This window comes from Oryctolagus cuniculus, chromosome 11 (genome assembly GCF_964237555.1).
Source record: "Oryctolagus cuniculus chromosome 11, mOryCun1.1, whole genome shotgun sequence".
Classification (NCBI taxonomy): domain Eukaryota; kingdom Metazoa; phylum Chordata; class Mammalia; order Lagomorpha; family Leporidae; genus Oryctolagus; species Oryctolagus cuniculus.
In genome coordinates this window covers 28,484,177-28,501,613 of record NC_091442.1, presented here as the reverse complement: position 1 = coordinate 28,501,613, position 17,437 = coordinate 28,484,177, and the positions used below count along the sequence as shown (strand labels likewise).

The following is a 17,437-nucleotide window of genomic DNA, read 5'->3' as shown; positions in this document are numbered from 1 at the left end:
TACCACAAGCTTGTACCATGCTTCAGTCTTAAAAAAATAGTTTGTCCTACAGAAGGAAGGACTTAAACTCTCAGGAACGCTTTCTCTCTTTTTAATGAGACTTGGGGTAGGGGTGGGATGAAGGAAATGGAAACCCCCGGGGGAGGGAGCCGACTCATGAAAGGTCTTTGAGGGGTCAGGAGCTGGAGCTTTGGGCACGTGGTGGGCACTGGATGAGGGGGTCACCCCTTGCCCTTCCCTGTGAACTCCAGGACATTTTTCTTGTTGCTTCCACGCAAGCCCTGGGTAAAGAAGTGAAAAGGAGTGAAGGGGGAGGGATGAGGGAATGAGGGTAATGGGAGCAGAGACCTGGGAGACAGCAGTTTGGCACCCAGGTGCACCATGCTTACATCCGCCGGGGGTTAAGCGGCCACTTGTGGGGCCAGCATCCTGAGTCAGAGGGCCAGTTTGAGTCCCGGCTACTCTGCCTGAGGCAGCTCCCTGCTAATGTGCCTGGGAAAGCAGCAGAGGACTGAACCAGTGGATGAAGATCTCCCTCTCTGCTTCTCTTCTATATAAATCAATGGAATTTTTAAAAAGATTTATGTATTTATTTGAAAGTTAAAGAAGGAGAGTCAGAGAGAGACAGAGAGAGAGAGAGAGAGAGAGAGGTCCTCCATCTTCTGGTTCACTCCCAATTGGCCACAACGGTTGGAGCTGCGCCCATCCGAAGCCAGGAGCCTCCTCCAGGTCTCCCACGTAGGTGCAAGGGTCCAAGCACTTGGGCCATCTTCCAAGCCATAGCAGAGAGCTGGATCGGAAGAGGAGCAGCTGGGGCTAGAACTGGTGCCCATATGGGATGCCGGCACTGCAGGTAGCAGCTTTACCTGCCATGCCTCAGGGCCGGCCCCAAATAATGAAATCTTAATGATAACAAAATAAGGCCTGCCGTGGCAACAGGTGAGCAGCCCTCTGTGTGTGTGTGTGTGAGTGTGTGTGTGTGTGGTGGGGGGTGGCAGCACAGAGAGAGGCCGTGGCCTCACTTGCACGCTGAGTGGCCTGCAGACCCAATCCCCGCACCCCTGCTTCTGCCTGGACTGGGGCACACGGAGGCACCAGAAGAGCCAGGGCCTCCCCCAAACACAGCACCCCTCATCAGAAATCTGACTGTGTCTCGCCTTAATTTACCACGATGCTTTTAAAACTGCTGCCTGGCCAGCGCCACGGCTCACTCGGCTAATCATCCGCTGTGGCACCAGCACCCCGGGTTCTAGTCCCAGTCGGGGTGCTGGATTCTGTCCTGGTTGCCCCTCTTCCAGGCCAGCTCTCTGCTGTGGCCTGGGAAGGCAGTGGAGGATGGCCCAAGTGCTTGGGCCCTGCACCCCATGGGAGACCAGGAGGAAGCACCTGGCTCCTGGCTTTGGATCAGCACAGTGCACTGGCTGTAGCGGCCATTTAGGGGGTGAACCAACGGAAGGAAGACCTTTCTGTCTCTCTAACTCTGCCTGTCAAACACACACACACACACACACACACACACCCCAAAACTGCTGCCTTTTGAGTTTACTGCCTCGTGGAGCCCTTAGTTCCCAGAGAAGGGCGGAGGCCTCTCCTGACTTAGGCTCGTCTCCCACAGCGCCCAGAGGGAAGCTGCTGTGCTGCCTGCCTCCCGCAGGCCTCCCAGCTCGCTTCCGCGCACCCTTCCTTCCCACACCCGTCCTGAGCGCGTGTGCACAGCTGGGCTCCCTGCGCAAGCCACCACGTGCGTACTGCTTTGCCTGGAATCAGGCCTTCTGGGACATGGCTGCACTTGACCTTTCCTCTTTTTGCTCATCTTACTTCCCAGCATCCCTCAGGCCCAGTTCCGGTCCCAGCTCCTCCAGAAAGCCCAGCAGTGCTGACCTCTGGGTTGCTCCTTGGACCAGGCTGGGGTGCTGCCTCTGAGCGGCCCAGGGCCCGCTGGCTCCACAGGAAATCCCTGAGGGCTGCAGGCTCCCTAGGCCCTGCCCTGAAGGCTGTGGCAGCCAGTCCGGAGTTCACTCTGCTCCGTGATGAGCTGCTCGTGAGGCTGGGGGCAGACGGCAGGCCCTCCCCGTTGTGTCCCCGTATCTCAGCACCCCTTGGGGCCTGTGGGGTTTGTTCTAACATGGAAGCTGCTTGCTCTTGTTCTTTCCCTAGTGCACACTGGGGCACAGGGACGGCATGAGTGTGAGAATGACACCCCAGCCATGGGCTGCTGTACGAGAAACACACATTCGCCTTATTTAAGAAACACGTCTAACACGCCAGGCCTGAGACCACGTCGGCATGTAAGATGCCCACGGCGCTGACATTCCCACATCACAGTCCTGGGAACGAGGACACACAGGAAAGGAAATGGAAGCCACCGCAGTTAAGTGTGGCCACAAAGACGACTCTGGACAGCGACACCATCGATGGCTGTAGCAAAGCACCAGGACTGCAGACGGGAGGGCAGACTGGCCTCCGCCCCTCTCGGCCCTGCGCCCTGTGTCCTGCGCCTAGGGAAATGCAGTGAGGGCCTGCGGCTAGGCCCCTGCTCTGAAGCTGTGCTGAGTTCTGAAAGGAAGGCCCAGCCATTCGCTAAGAGCTGGAGGGCTGGGCCTGACGGGAGGAACAGCATCAGGGCCAGGAGCCGCTCCGGAGAGCCCAGCCCCGCACAGCCGCCCCGCGCACACACAGGGAGAGCCGTTCCTCAGGGAGTCAAAGCTTTATTACCTGATAATCCCTAGTGTGGTGCCAGAGATACCGCTCGCTCCATTACAGTGAGATGTTGGGGTGTCCATCGGGAGGGGGTGCCGGGCAGGGGTATTTACAGTGCAGGGAGGGGACAGAGGCCTGCGTGGGGGTCCTGGGACAATCACTTTCCTCAAGAGCTCTGAAACTTTGTGCTTTTTTCTTAGTTGGCGCTGAGCTACCTGGAATGGGTTTTGTTTCTCTTCTTTAGGCAAAGGTGTGTAAACCAGAGGACTCCATCCCCGCTTCCAGGCCGAGGATTTCACGATATCAATCCAAACATCACACTATTTAATTCCCCAATAAAACATTGGAAAAAGGACTATCAGTGCTAACACATTTACATATAAAATCTCCACCTAATAGGTAATAGAAGCCTATGTACCAATTTCTAAAACCGTTATAAGATATATACACAATTTTGGGTATATTAACAAAACAGAATATTACAAAATATTAAAGGCAATTCTCCTGTCCACGGGGCCGGGCTGCCGGTTACTTGAAGTTGGCGTAGTCTGAGAACGCGTCGATGTATTCCTGCACCACCTTGTAGCAGAACTCGTACTGCTCCTGGGGCGAGAGGAGGGGAAGGCCAGGTTAGGAGACGATGCTGTACCTGCACCTCCTAACAGACTCAGTTTTTTCCAGGGGGAAACCTGGAGGAAATGGATGCTTGCGGATGTCCACCGAGCCCTGATCTGTCTGCCAGGGCTCTGGCAGCGCTGCCTTCGGGAGTGAGCGAAGCGCGGACGGGAGTGATGAGGAGAGCGTCAGTCTGGAGAGCCCGAGGCTGGGAGGCGGTGCAGCCGGAGCAGGCCCACACGTCGTCATGGGCCATAGGCTCTCAAAGCCCTAGCTTCCTCACAAGCCTCCTAAAACTCACTTTTCTTTCCCCCTCAAATGTTTCTAGCTCCATGGGATTCGGGAAAACCTCCGTAGATGTCCAGACTGTTTAGTCAGGCCTCTGGGGCCAGTGCTGTGGCGTAGTAGGATAAGCCTCTGTGGCACCGGCATCCCATTTGGGCACCAGTTCAAGTCCCGGCTGCTCCTCTTCCAATCCAGCTCTCTGCTATGGTCTGGGAAAGCAGTGGAGGAGGCCCAAGTCCTTGGGCCCCTGCACCCGCGTGGGAGACCTGGAAAAAGTTCCTGGCTTTGGATCAGCCCAGCTCTGGCCATTGCAGCCATCTGGGGAGTGAACCAGTGAATGGAAGACCTTTCTCTCTGTCTCTCTCTTTCAATGTCTGTAACTCAACCTCTCAAGTAAATAGCATATTAAAACAAACAAACAAACAAACAAAAAAACCCAGAGGCCTCTTAAGTGAGAGCCTGAGCTGGTCCTCTCATGCTCCCCACCCCCTGAAGGCCCAGGGAGGAGTGCAGACGAGCCCTGTGGGCACGTAGGCACTTGTCTCTGGCCTGTCACATCCTCTGGTGACAGGCTATGGTCCCAGTCCATCCTGCCTCCCAAGGCATTTCTCAACTGTTGGGGGCCCCTTGGGGGAGGGCGGGTCTGTGGTTAAGGTGGTCTTCTGACTGCCAGGGGGCCTGGGAAGAGCCTCCTCCCCTAGCTGCTCCGATGGAGGAGAGGTATGGTGCTGTGGTGGTACGGACAAAGCCACGGGGCACGTACCAGTGTCTGGACCATGTGTGGCCGCTGCAGCCTCAGGCTCTTGACAGTCTGGAAAACATCCAGGATCCCCTCTGCTTTCACGCGCTCCAGGACTGTGCTCAGCGCACAGAAGGTCCCCGTCCGTCCTGCCCCGGCGCTGGAACAGAGCAGGCACAGTGAGCACACGCGCCGCACACTCTGCCGAGGAGCTGCACGGGCTGCAGCTGGTGCTCCAGTGGTGCTGCCAGGGCTGGGGCAGGGGCGGGCAGGGGGCGCGGGCTCTCTGCTGCTTGGGGGAGTCCTGTGGGAGTGCAGCTTAGGGAGCCGGCGCACCCTGCTGTCCCTGTGCCCGGGCTGCCCTGACTGCTGCTGGCCCGGGTGAGAGTTGAAGTCCTTCTTTCCCTTCTCTGACAAACCTGCCCCCTGCACCTGTCTGCATTTGCAGCTCCTTTCCCGGGCCTCTCCTTTTCTTCCTTGGTCCAAGGAATCTAAACTCCAAGCTCACAACCAGCTCCCTGTCCACTGCCATCAGCTGCTTCATCTGCCAGCTGCTCTGTGGGCGGGACCAGGGGCTTGGCAGGCAGCGAGACAGCAGCATGGGAAGAAAAGAGGAGCAGGTGTTCTGGGCAGGTGCTTCGGGAAGGGAAGCATGGCCATCTGGCAAACGAGCATCTTGGGCCCGACAGGTGTGTATGCAGGGTGCTGAAGGCTGAGCAGCTAGATGCAAGGGAGGGAGGCAGAGGTGAGGGTCCTGGGGAGCCTAGCCCCCGGCGGCACCCTTCTGGACCCAGTAGGGAGCCCTTAGGTCCTGTTCGGTTTTGTAAGCCATTGTTAGCATTCTGAGTAAACGAGTGGTGTGGTCTGACTTGGGTTTTAAAGGCCCCCTCAGGATGCTGTGTTGCGCACACTGCACAAGGCTGGTACAGTTAGTTACTGGGGAGAGGGAGTGGTGGCTTCAACAGGGGTGATGGTGGAGGGACTGAGAACCTCCTGGGTTCTCAGATCCTGCTGGTAGTTAGATGTGGTGGGTGACGGAAAGGCCACTTACTACACTGGGGAAGGCTGTGCAAACAGCAGGCTTGGGAAGACCAGGAGTCCTGCTGTGAACTCTTTAAGCTGTGGATGTCCACTGGACGTCACGTGGAAATGGATGTATAAATCTTAAATTTAGGAAGAGGGGGAGCTGCTGCTAGATTTGGGGGTTGGTATTAAAGTCTCAGGACTGGATGAGCTCACCTAAAGGAGTTGGCAGTTGAAAGGAAAGAGGTAAAGGACAGGGCTGTGGGCCATAGGTGGAGAGGAAACAGCGATGGAGACAAGACAAAGAACAGTCAAGGAGATTAATGCCAGGAGAGACGCGATGCTGAGAGCACCCCACTGAGACATGAGAGATGAGCTGTGTCTATGCTGCCCACTATCTTTCTTCTGTTGGTCACACCAACCACTCCCAGCGACCCAGGCTGAAACCTGGGTGACACTCTGGACTCTTCTCTCCCACCCTACGTTCTTAGTCTTGTTCATTTGATCTGTTTTCCAAAGAATTGCCTTTTCCTCTTTCCTGTGCTTAAGGAGGCCGGGACTTCAGCCTCACATGGCCCTGCTGGTCTCTGCACCTCCATGTTACTGTTCCGCAATCCTGTCCTGATCACAGACTAGACTGCCGGTGTCCTGTGCCGCCGTGGCTTCCCTCTGGGCCATGCTTGCCATGGCTCCCCGAGCCCCTGGCTGGGGGAGCGCTACCTGCAGTGCACGGTGATGGGGTGGTTCCCTGACTGCTGCTGCTGCTTCTGCACGGCCGCAATGATGCTGATCATGCCCTTCCCGTCGCTGGGAATCCCCACTTCAGGCCAGCCATGGAAGTGGAACTGCCGGATCTGCCGGCTCTTGTTCTCCTGCGGAGGGAGGGGTGTCAGGGAGGCAGGGGCAGCCCCGCTCACGCACGGAAGCCCCATCCACCACCCATCTTACCCTGGTGTTGGTGACCAGGAGGTCTCGGACGGTGTAGCTCTCACATTCCTCTTCCTTCTTCAGCTCCACTGTGATGTCTCCATAGGACACGAGCCCATCAGACGGCCAGTACTGGGCACACTTCTCCTGGAGGGACAAACGGGAGCTCTAGAAGTGCCAGGTGTGGGGGAGCCAGCGCTGGCAGGAGCAGTCCCCTCTCAGGACAGCCGCGTCTTACACTGACACTTTCACCCCTGAAGTACTGAAACTTGAGGATCGCTGTCACTGCTTCACACCATCCTAATTATGATTCCAATTAGCCAGAGATGATCAGTTAACCATTTGGAGTTACTTATTCAAGGTCTGTGAGGAATTCTGGTAGTGGGCTCTTAGCTACCCTCAATCTCAAACAGCTGTGGGAGGGAGCGGAGGAGGCGTGAAGGTCTGTGTTCCAACTCCTGCCCCGCCCCTCGGGTGTTTCTGCATCTGACAGCTGCTACAGACAGCTGGTCTAGAAAAACTGAACCCATTCACCTGCCCACCCAGCCACGGCACCTCAGCCCAGCAGAGTCCGTGGGAACCCCAGTCCCTTCTCTCCGGAGCTCTTTCATCTGTAAGCCCTTGCAGCTCTGTCCTTGCTGGCGAGCAGGAGATGGGTCACCGGGGCCTCTACTTGCACCTGGCTCAACTTCCCCCGCTGCTGCTTGCAGGCAGGGGCTGCCTCCTCACACTGCTGGACTCAGCACCGGCACAAGGCCTGGCAGGTGCTATCTGCGAATCAATCTGTTCAATGTTTGTGGAACGAGTCAAGGCACAAAACACCACTACACTGTTTCTCTAGAGCATTTTTGGGTAAGATTTCAGATTCTTCACTACTGGTGACTGTCAAACTTTCAGCCATACATGTACATGGTCTTTAGAAAACACGAGGAAAAATTAAGAAAAGTAGGAGATGAGGAATCACAGGTAGCACGGCTAGTGCAGGAAGGCACATAAAGTGGGCCGAGAGGGAAAAACCTGGCAAGCTTGGGGCTAGGATTTAAGGCACAACAGGAAGTAAAGAGAAGCTACCCTAGACGAGTATTTGGACTGATGCAGGAAATGACCCTGTTCACTCTGGTGGAGGCTGGCGAAGGGTGAGAAACACGGGGCGGGGCGGGGGAATCAACCTTCATTTGGGCCACATGAAGTCGGAGATCCTTAACTGACATCACCTGGAAATACCAAGTTGGTACTTTATCAGTCCACAGTGGTGGGGCTGGAGAACTGGGCTGCAGACAGATTTAGGGGTCCTGCACACCAACAGTATCCATCTTTTCAGTTTTATTTACATACTTAGAGAGAGAGAGAGAATATATCCCCTATCTGCAACCGACATCCAAATGCCCTCCAATGCCTGAAGCCAGGAGCTGGAAACTCAATCCAGGTCTCCACGTGGGCGGCAGGAACCCAAAACCCAAGTATTTGAGTCACCAGTGCTGCCTCCCAGGGTGAGCACGGGCGGAAGCAGGAGATGAGGAACTGAACCCAGGTAGCCCAAAGAGGGGCACAGGCTTCTCAGCCGCTAGGCTAAACGTCCTGGATAGGACTTGAGGCCGCAGGACTGGCTAATTCTCAGCGAAGAGTGAGTCAGACGAGAACACAGGAGCACTCAGGGCTGAGTCCAGGATATTCTCAGGTTGAGAGGTCATGCAGGCAAGGTCCCAACGGAAATGAGAAAGGAGCTCCCAGGCCGGGGCGGGGGGGGGGGGCGCTGTGGGAGTCAGTGATTTGAGGGGGAGGGAGGCGCTGACCCCTTGCAACGCTGCTGCTGGCAGGAGAAGACCTTTGTATCTGGCAGGACGGTGGTCACGGGCGACCCTGGCTAACGCTGCTCCAGCAGAGCTAAGCCTGGGAGGAACAGGGTGAGCCGGGTGGGAAGGGAAAGCCAGCACTGAGAGGGTTCTGCCGGGAACTGGCACGGCAGCTGGAGCCAATGCAGGGCAGCGAGACAGATCTCTGTGAATGTGGGAATGCAACACTCAAGGGCTGATGGGTAATGGACCAGAGAGGGAGGGGGAAACGGAGGATGGAGGTGAGAGACAAGGTAACTGCAGCCCGTCTTTGAGAAGCGGTGGTGGGGGACGGACCATGAGCAGAGTGCGCAGCCGGACTGACCGATGGAGAACCTTTGCAGTAACAGGAGAGAAAGCAAGAGAAGCTTCAACCAGCTGGTTGCTCAGGGTGGAAGATGAGTGTTCTGTCAGATTCCTTGGAGAATCATGAGGCCCGGTCACAAGCTAAGGTGTGGAGGTGATGAGCTAGGCAGGAGGGGATGCTGGGGGTTTGAGGAAGAAGTGAAGGAAGAGCAGTAAGATTGCAAGGTGGCATTCATCGTCCATATGAGAACCGCGGTCACGAACTCAGCGTGAGGGCAGTCAGCGCGGTTATTTTCCTCGGTAACGTCTGCTACCAGATGGAGGCACATCACTGGGCCTAGCAGGCAGAGACCGTGCCACGGAGGTAAGACGCCGGGAGACAAAGTGTGAAGGAATAAGAGGTGTCAGCAGTGGGAGGAGTCGATGGCTTTAAGCACTTGATGCAGACCAAGAATTACTGGCGCAGGAGAGGCGGTGGGGAACAGGGCGGGCTACCTTAAACACTGCAAAGGCAGTATGGCTATGGGGATGACAAGACTGTGGATGGACACAGGACTAGATGGCTGAGGAAACTGAGAAGAGAAAGACTAAGGGTGGACAGATCAGCCACATGGATACTGATCCTTCTAAAAGGCAGGAATAGGGGCCAAAAGGGTGACAGAGAGCCAGGTGTTCAAGTTATCCTGGGCAAGGGAGGGGAGGTGGACAACACGTGTCCAGGTCACTTCCTGTAAATGCAGGCATCCTTCAGGGTATCCTTGAGGCTGTGTTAACATCTCTGCTGGCTACGCTGGATAACATGAATGGCAACAGGAAGTGAAACTTTGTCTAGGGGGCCCATGAAGTCTTGCAGAGAGTATAGCTCACGCCCTGTCCACTCCATTCAGGAACTTCTAAGGCACAGCCTCTAGGCAGAGGCATGGGGCACAGCAGCGGTAGAGGGGAACGGCCTCACCCAGCCGACAGCAGGCTTGCCAGTGGGCAGGGGATTCCTATGTGCACCGTCCCTCTTCCCACCACTGCCCTCTATGCTCGTACGGTTTTCTTCAAGGACAGAAGAGCCTGCTAATGGGACAGCACAGAGTAGGAGGTGTTTGCTGGGTCTCATTTTATAGCAGGGCAGTGGAATGAGATGATCCACGTGCTTGCTGTCCCAGCCTCTGCCTGTCCATCACAGACCCAGAGGGCCTGGGCGTTGGGGCTGCACACAAGGCCCTGCTCTAACCTGCCTGCTCTATGTGGGAGGGCACCCAGCTCCTGTTCACACAGTGGCTTACTGGCTTACTGGCCTTTGTTTCTTGGGTGTATCTTCCCGAGGGCAAAGCCATGGACCTTAACCAAGCCTCCCACTTCAACAGTGTGTTACCAATGGTGGAAGCAGACCTGCAAAGGGTGTCTGTGGGCAAGGCATGCAACATGAGGCTGGGACAGATGGCTAATGAATGAAATGACTGATCAAAATTGAAAAAAATTCCGATATAATGAAATACCAGGATGAGCAAACATGGGTAAAGTCTTTCATCAAAAAAACGTACAAGTACAGAATGGGGAATAATCTGTAATTTTTAACTGATTACAAATCCATTGAGTCGTGAGTGAGTAGCATCTTCACTCTTCCCCATCTGGCTCCCTCCAGCTCTCCTTCTCTGGGGGCGGGGCCTCTTACCACTGCTGGGGCCACCAGCATTGCTGCCATAGCTCCCTCTGCTTCTGGTTTGCTAATTTCTGATGTATTGGGGAAGGCACTGTGGCACAGTGGGTAAAGCCGCTGCCTGCAGTGCCAGCATCCCATATGGATGCCAGTTTGAGTCCCGGTCTCTCCACTTCTGATCCAGTTCCCTGGTATGAGCCTAGGAAAATGGCCCAAATCTTTGGGGCCCCGCACCCATGTGGGAAACTTGGAAGAAGCTCTTGGCTCCTGGCTTCAGGTTGGCCCAGCTCCTGCCGTTGTGGCCATTTGGGGAGTGAACCAGCTGATGGAAGATCTCGCTCTCTTCCTCTGCCTCTCAAATAAATAAATAAATCGTAAAAAAAATTTCTGATGTATCCTCACTTTTACTGGAGAAATTTTTTAAAAAGATTTATTTATTTATTTGAAAGGTGGAGAGAGAGAAAGAGAGAAAGAGAGAGAGAAAGGGAGAGAGAGAAGGAGGAAGAGGAAGAGGAAAAGAAATTGATAGAGATCTTCCATCTGCAAATTCATTCCCAACTGCCTGCAACATCAGAGGGTAGGCCAGGCCCAAGCCAGAAACTCAATCAAGGTCTGCCACATTGGTGGCAGGAACCAAGTATTTGGGCCATCTGCTACCTCCCATGTGCACCAGCAGAAAGTGTATGGTGGCCAGGACTGAAACCAGGCACTCTGATATAAGATGCAGGGATCCCAAGCAGTGTGGGTTAACCTGCACCACTACGCCTGCTCCCCACCAGAGGAACTTTGTTACAAATACAAGTTCAGGGTAGACATTTGGCTCAGCAGTTAGGATGCCCCCTGGGATGCTCACATATCATATGGAGTGCGTAGGTTCAAGTCCTGGTTATGCTTCTCTAGAAGCAGCAGGTGATGGCTCAAGCACTTGGGTCCCTGCCACCCACATGGGAGACACAGCTGGAGCTCCAAGCTCCTGGTTTCAGCCTTGCCCAGCCCTGGTTGTTGCAGGCATTTGGGGAGTGAATCAGTAGATGGAAGATCTCTATTTCAAATGGATGGAAATAAATAAATAAATATTTAAAAAATATGGTAAAAAATATCAATTGGATCTGTTAAGGACTCTAACTCCTTTATAAAGTCTCAGCTCAAAGAAGGGAGGTGGAAGGCAGGAGTGGCAGGCCTTGGACTGGGAGTGGAGAAGGTCCCAAAATAGGTATGGAAGAGGAGTGGGGGGTTCCAAGGTGGGGAATTTTATACACACACACACACACACACACACACATATATATATAGATAGAGAGAGAGAGAGAGACTCATCTCTACACTGTGGCTTAGAAAGAACTTTCTCATCAGGTTCATTCTCTCAGTTTTGATCTCTGTTCAGTGATGTTCCAGGCATTATGAACCACACACATTTACTGCATTGTATAATCTCCATAGAAAGAGTCTTTAAAAGAGTAAGTGCTGTCAGAGCACTGACTGTGCCACCCAGCAGTGGGGGGAGGGGGCGTCTCTGAGATTGAGAGTGCTTGGTGAAGGCTGCAAGAGTCTGCCTCAAGGCTGGCGCCACGGCTCACTAGGCTAATCCTCCACCTGCGGCGCCGGCACACTGGGTTCTAGTCCCGGTCGGGGTGCTGGATTCTGTCCCGGTTGCCCCTCTTCCAGGCCAGCTCTCTGCTGTGGCCTGGGAAGGCAGTAGAGGATGGCCCAAGAGCTTGGGCCCTGCACCCTATGGGAGACCAGAAGAAACACCTGGCTCTTGCCTTCGGATCAGCACAGTGTGCCGGCTGCAGCGCGCCAGCCGCAGCGGCCTTTGGAGGGTGAACCAATGGCAAAGGAAGACCTTTCTCTCTGTCTCTCTCTCTCACTGTCCACTCTACCTGTCAAAAAAAAAAAAAAAAAAAAGAGTCTGCTTCAAATAGTGGGGAGAGATTCCCCACATAGCGTGGGTGCTGGTCCAGGGGCTCTAAGGTCCCATTTTATAATTTTTTAAAATTTATTAGACAGGTAGAGTTACAGACGGTGAGAGAGAAAGACAGAGAGAAAGGTCTTCCTTCCGTTGGTTCACCCCCAAATGGCCGCCATGGCTGGCGCTGCACTGATCCAAAGCCAGGAGCCAGGTGCTTCCTCCTGGTCTCCCATGCGGGTGCAGGGCCCAAGCACTTGGGCCATCCTCCACTGCCTTCCCAGGCCACAGCAGAGAGCTGAGGTTCCTTTTTAGTCTGAGTTCCTAGACAACTCCATTTGAGGACTTTTTTCTTTAAAAGATTTTTTTGTTATTGAATATTGTATTATCAATTTATTAGTTTGTTATTTTTCAAATTCTGTTTTATTTTTTTAAATATGTATTTGAAAGGCAAAGTGATAGAGAGAGAGAGATCTCCCATCTGCTGTTTCACTCCTCAAATGGGTACAACTACTAGGGCTTGTCCATGCTGAAGCCAAGAGCCTGGAGCTCTATCTGCATGCCCCACGAGGATGGCAGGGGCCCAAGCACTTGGGCCACCTTCCACTGCCTCCCTGGCGCGTCAGCAGGGAGCTGCACTGGAAGCGGGGCAGCCGGGACCTCAGGTGACACTCCGATATGGTGCTGCAGGCAGCAGTGGCCCTCTGCTGCTTTCTTCTGTGTCATTAGCCAAGAGGTCCCCTTCAGAGACACTCACATGGGTTTCACCTCGGAGCCTTGGTCTGCTCTGCCCTGCCCGGGAAGGAGGGGAGAGGAGAGAGAGACCAAAGACTGGGGCGGGAGGACTGTATTCCAGCAGAAGGTATAAGCAGGCAAACCATCTGAGAATTGAAAGGAGGCTCAGATCTCTGTTTTTCCAGTCCTGGGAGAAGCTGACGACTGCTCAGACACCAACTGCCTGGGCAATGTGCCTGCAAACAGTTCTTTGGACAGTATGTGTCAAAGAAAAGGTCAAACACACCCTTTAGTGGACCCCTGGGCCCCACAACCACGTCTTCATGCTGTTTCTATCTCCCACATCTTGGGACCTTGTCCAGCTCACCTGGCCTCTCTCTTCCAGTTCTGTCAGCATCACGATAGAGCAGGATTTCCACTCCCAGATCATTCGCCAGAAGTCCTCAATGGTGTGGAGAAGAGGGCCCTGGCTGGCAATGTAGGAGTCCTTCTGCCGGTAGCCCTGTACAGGCCAGGGCAATTGTAAGAGGGGCATGGGTTAACCAGGGAGAGGTTGGTGGAAAAGCCAGGTGTCTGGGAGTCAGTGGGAGAAGCCACTAGGAGGGAATGGGGACTGCTTGGAGGCAAAGCCGTCCTGGGCAGAGCTCTCTTTGGCCAAGATCAAACCCTCTATGATAAGCTGATCCCTTTCTATCAGGGGAGGGGAGGGGCAGATGCAGGAGCTAGAATGAAGAGAGCAGGAATGGGGAAGAGCAGAGGTCAGCTTTGCAGCCTGCCGGCTGTGGACTGTGTTGTGAACTTCTCCCTCCATGTGTTACACTGGGGCATGTCCTGTTTCCCTCCCCCGGCTCTTTAGGGCTGGACAGCCCTAGTACAAGGATGGGTAGGTGGGTATTAGTTCAGCGTGTCTCCAAGATGATCCTCCCGAGCAGGTGTGTGAGGAAGGCACGGCGAGCCCAGCTGACCCTCCGTGGGGTGCTGGGAGCTCAGGGGGAGCACCGGCAACTTACATCGATGAAGGACGCATTCACGTAGTCTGTGTTCTCCTCGCCCCGCTTGACTGGAATGATCACTCTGTTGAATTCATCTGCAAGAAGGACAGAGGCTTGTGGCTCCCCAACATGGCTTGTCCTCTCCCTCTTCTCCCAGGCCCTGGGTGGACACAGCCCAGCCAGGAAAGCACATGCCTGTTCCTAGCCCGGGAGGGACACAGTCTTTGTGTCCTTTGTGCTCTTTTATTCCCAGAAGCCACTGAAGAATTGGGAGCAATAAAAGGCAGTGCAATTTATCTGCAAGTGTAAGCCATGCATTAGCCAGCGCCTGAGTAGAAGGCGTGGGAGGAACTGGGGTAAAGACAATGGTCTGGGTGGAGAGAGGGCTCTTACATGGAATGATCTGTAAAACTCGGTTCTTCTTCATGTTGGCTGGGAGGTTTCCAGTCCGCATCTTGTCATTCTGGATTTTGATTGACGTTAACTTCTGAATTGGGAAGAGGTTGGGACACACTGCGAATTCTGGTAACTGAACTTGACAAGGTTCTGCCTGTCATGGGCCTGCACCTCCAGGCCCTCTGGCTGCTCACTGCTCTCCTCCCCAGGGCCCTGACCTCATTTCTTTCTTTCTTTTTTTAAAAGATTTGTTTATTTTATTTGAAAGGCAGAGTTACAGAGAGAGGGAGAGACCTTCCATCCGCTGCTTCACTCCCCAAATGCCTGCAACGGCCAGAGCTGGGCCAGTCTGAAAGTAGGAGCCAGGAACTCCCTCCGGGTCTCCCATGTGGGTGCATGGGGCCAGGTACCTGGGCCGTCCTCAGATGCTTCCCCAGGCACATTTTCAGGAAGCTGGACTGGAAGTGGAGCAGCTGGGACCTGAACTGGTGCCTATATGGGACGCCAGCACCGCAGGCAGTTTTACCTGCTTCGCTACAGTGCCGGCCCCTGACTTAATTTCTGTGTTCTTGTTAGGACATGGTTTCTTCTATCTTCAAGCTCAAACAAACCCAGAGAGTGTCTTGGAATCACAGCCTGCCAGGCTTCGGTGGACCCTTTTGGGATTCCCCTGGCCTGGAACTGCAGGATCTTGGAAGGAATATGCCCCCCACCTGCCCTGAGCTTCCACCCCTACAGACTATCTTAGACTCTTCAGAAACAGCTATTCCAATGTATATCCTCCAGGCCCAACTCTGAGGCTCCTTCTTGACCCTGCTACTCAGGGTGCAGTCAATATACCAGCGGCATTTGACTCACACTGTTGGAAACGCAGACTGCAGGCCCTAATATAAAACTGCTTAATCAGAACCTGCATCCTAGCAGGACCCCAAGGAACACCGTGTGCATGAGACAGCTAGAGGACCATCCTAAGGAAAGGGCTCCTCCCCCAGCACCTCAATTCAGAAGCTCTTGCTTCTGGGAGCATTTTTATTGATGAGGCTGTGACATACGCCTTACATGTGTTGACAGCCACCATCTAACGCAGCAGCAGTCTGCAATCTACGGTCCACAAGCTGGACCTGGCCTGCTGCCTGTAAGCAAAGGTGTTCTCAGCCAGCTCACCTACATTGTCTTATTGCTTTTGTATTCTAATGGCAGTGTAAGTAGTTGGGACAGAAGCCATGTGGTCTGCAAAGCCTGAAATATTTATTATCTGGCCCTACACAGAAACTTTGCTTTTCCTGTACAGTATAATCCCCTAGGGAAGGCTGAAGGGCTAAACAACAAAACTGTTGCATGCTCCTCACACCCCAACAAACCCGAGTTCAGTGACCAGCATTACTTGAGAATGGCTACAGTGAAGAGCCACCTCCTTAGCTGCCAGCATGCCTCACAGGGGGTCCCCATTTGCTGACACAGCCTACAGAGTCAAGCATCAGATAAACCCTAGATCACATGAATCCTTTGGTCTGAAGGAAGGTGTCCAGTTCAACTCACCTTGAACTCCTCCTCTAACCCATTGTTGCTGGTCCCTGGGATTTTGTTGTAAATCTTCTGTAGGTGGGTTTCTAGAGAGGTCACTTCCAGTTCTGTATCCCCGTACAGATAATGCTCCAGAAGGGCTTGGTATATGAAGACATACTGCATCTGAAACACGGGTGAGGCCCGAGCTCTCAGCCACATGCCCGCCCACCCCTCTCACCCGAGGCCACTCCAGTCCACTTCTCTTCGGACCCTAACAGGGATAATACAATTCACTCTTATTGTCCCAGCTCAGTGAAGCAGGCTGGGAAGTACACGAGTCCTTCTAGAGCCTGACATGGGAGGGAGGGTCCCAGTCTGCCTTGAGTGTCGGGAGTCTGGAGAAGGACAAACCAGGGTGCCAGAAACCAGAGAGCCTACGAGAGTCTTGACCCAGCCTCCCTCCTACAGGGCCAAGCTCTGCTGCGCCTGGACATGGCTGAGCTGCCTGGCACAGCTGCTTTCGCAGGGGCTGTTTCTTCATCCTTAAAGTCCAGTACAAAGGAAATCTGCCTTCCTGAACTCCCCAGGCACAAACCCATAACCTCCTTTGTGCTCTGTTTCTTTACATATATAATTTCTAAGGGCCCTTCACTACACAGTATGATGCTTGTTTCAAATAACCCGAGAGACTCAGTGCATCCTCAAGGTGGGCAGATGTTTTGCCCTGGAAGCCTCCACCCTCACCTCACCCACAGATCACTCACATCTGTTTGCACCATCTGGCAGCGCTGTGCCCGGATCCGGCTCACAAAGCCGTACACGTCCACCTTCCGCTCTGTGTGCATCATGTCCAGCATGGCATCAATGACGACAAAGGTACCTGTGCGCCCTACACCCGCGCTGTGGCAGAGAGCAGCGGTGTTACCGCGGTGGCCGCACGCCTTGTGGGAGTAGATGGGGAGGGGCAGCACAGGCTGGGGCTTGGTCTTCAGGCTTCTAAATATTAGTTCTCAATGGGGCAGAGCTGGATTCTCCTTCTCTGATCCACAGCTATTGGGACTGGGCACCTTAACAATTACAAGGGTCTGAAAGCTCCAAGCATACATGGCCAGCACACCACCCACCTCTTGGGTTCACAGCAGGTTTTCCTGACTCCCAGGTTGGAGGACTGCCCTTCCCTCTTTTCTCCAGTCAGATCCTCCACCCAGCCCTGGAACTGGAACCCGAGGAGTCTCTGGCTGTGGCCCTGGGTCCCCACAGCTCATCTGCTCTGTGTCAGCTTCCTCAGCCAGAATCCCGGCTGTTCCCCTGCTCTGGCCATGGGGGCAGAATGTGGGGAGCCAAGGGTCAGGCTACACTGACCTGCAGTGGACCACGATGGCCCCTGCATACTGAGGGTTACAGGCCTTCACCTTCTTGAGGAACTTGAGCATGCCGATCGGGGTGAAGGGTACCCCGAAGTCTGGCCAGCTGGTGAAGTGGAACTGAGTGATGAGGCGCTGGGGCTTTCTGTTGGTCACGTCGCCCACCTGTGAAGTGAGGAGAGCCTATGGTTGGCCCTGATAGCCAGGGGTAGCAGCAGGGGCAAGAGAGTGAGAGCTGTGGCTGGCAGTGACAACGGGGAGGTGTGGAGGGAAGTTTATAAGTCTGTCCAGAGAATGGGCAGGGCAGTTACTACTACTTGTGGTCTACAGATAAGGACAGTGAAAGCCAGATGAGTTAAATGGCCTGCTTGAGGTCCCAGAAGTAAATGGCAGGGTCAGAGCTGAAACACAGGGCTCTTAACCTGCGCTAAGTCTCCCTTCCACGGCACCTCCTGCCCCT

General features: G+C 54.3%; 1 protein-coding gene across 8 annotated transcripts in view; it reads right to left on the bottom strand.

Moving 5' to 3' along the window:
- Window positions 1–2,692: 2,692 nt before the first annotated feature.
- Window positions 2,693–17,437, bottom strand: part of PTPRA (protein tyrosine phosphatase receptor type A) — a 147,784-nt gene continuing 133,039 nt past the window's right edge. For 7 of the 8 annotated variants that reach the window (XM_008256241.4, XM_017341731.3, XM_070052009.1 and 4 more), the window contains 10 exons: window positions 16,976–17,142; window positions 16,378–16,513; window positions 15,647–15,796; window positions 14,105–14,198; window positions 13,730–13,806; window positions 13,087–13,221; window positions 6,311–6,436; window positions 6,083–6,234; window positions 4,364–4,499; window positions 2,693–3,303 (listed from right to left, as the gene is read on the bottom strand). In XM_008256241.4, the coding sequence (XP_008254463.1) occupies window positions 3,229–3,303; window positions 4,364–4,499; window positions 6,083–6,234; window positions 6,311–6,436; window positions 13,087–13,221; window positions 13,730–13,806; window positions 14,105–14,198; window positions 15,647–15,796; window positions 16,378–16,513; window positions 16,976–17,142 (1,248 nt within the window). In that variant the 3' untranslated portion in view covers window positions 2,693–3,228. The remainder of the gene's footprint in view (window positions 3,304–4,363; window positions 4,500–6,082; window positions 6,235–6,310; window positions 6,437–13,086; window positions 13,222–13,729; window positions 13,807–14,104; window positions 14,199–15,646; window positions 15,797–16,377; window positions 16,514–16,975; window positions 17,143–17,437) is intronic. The other variant, XM_051845207.2, reaches the window with a different exon arrangement.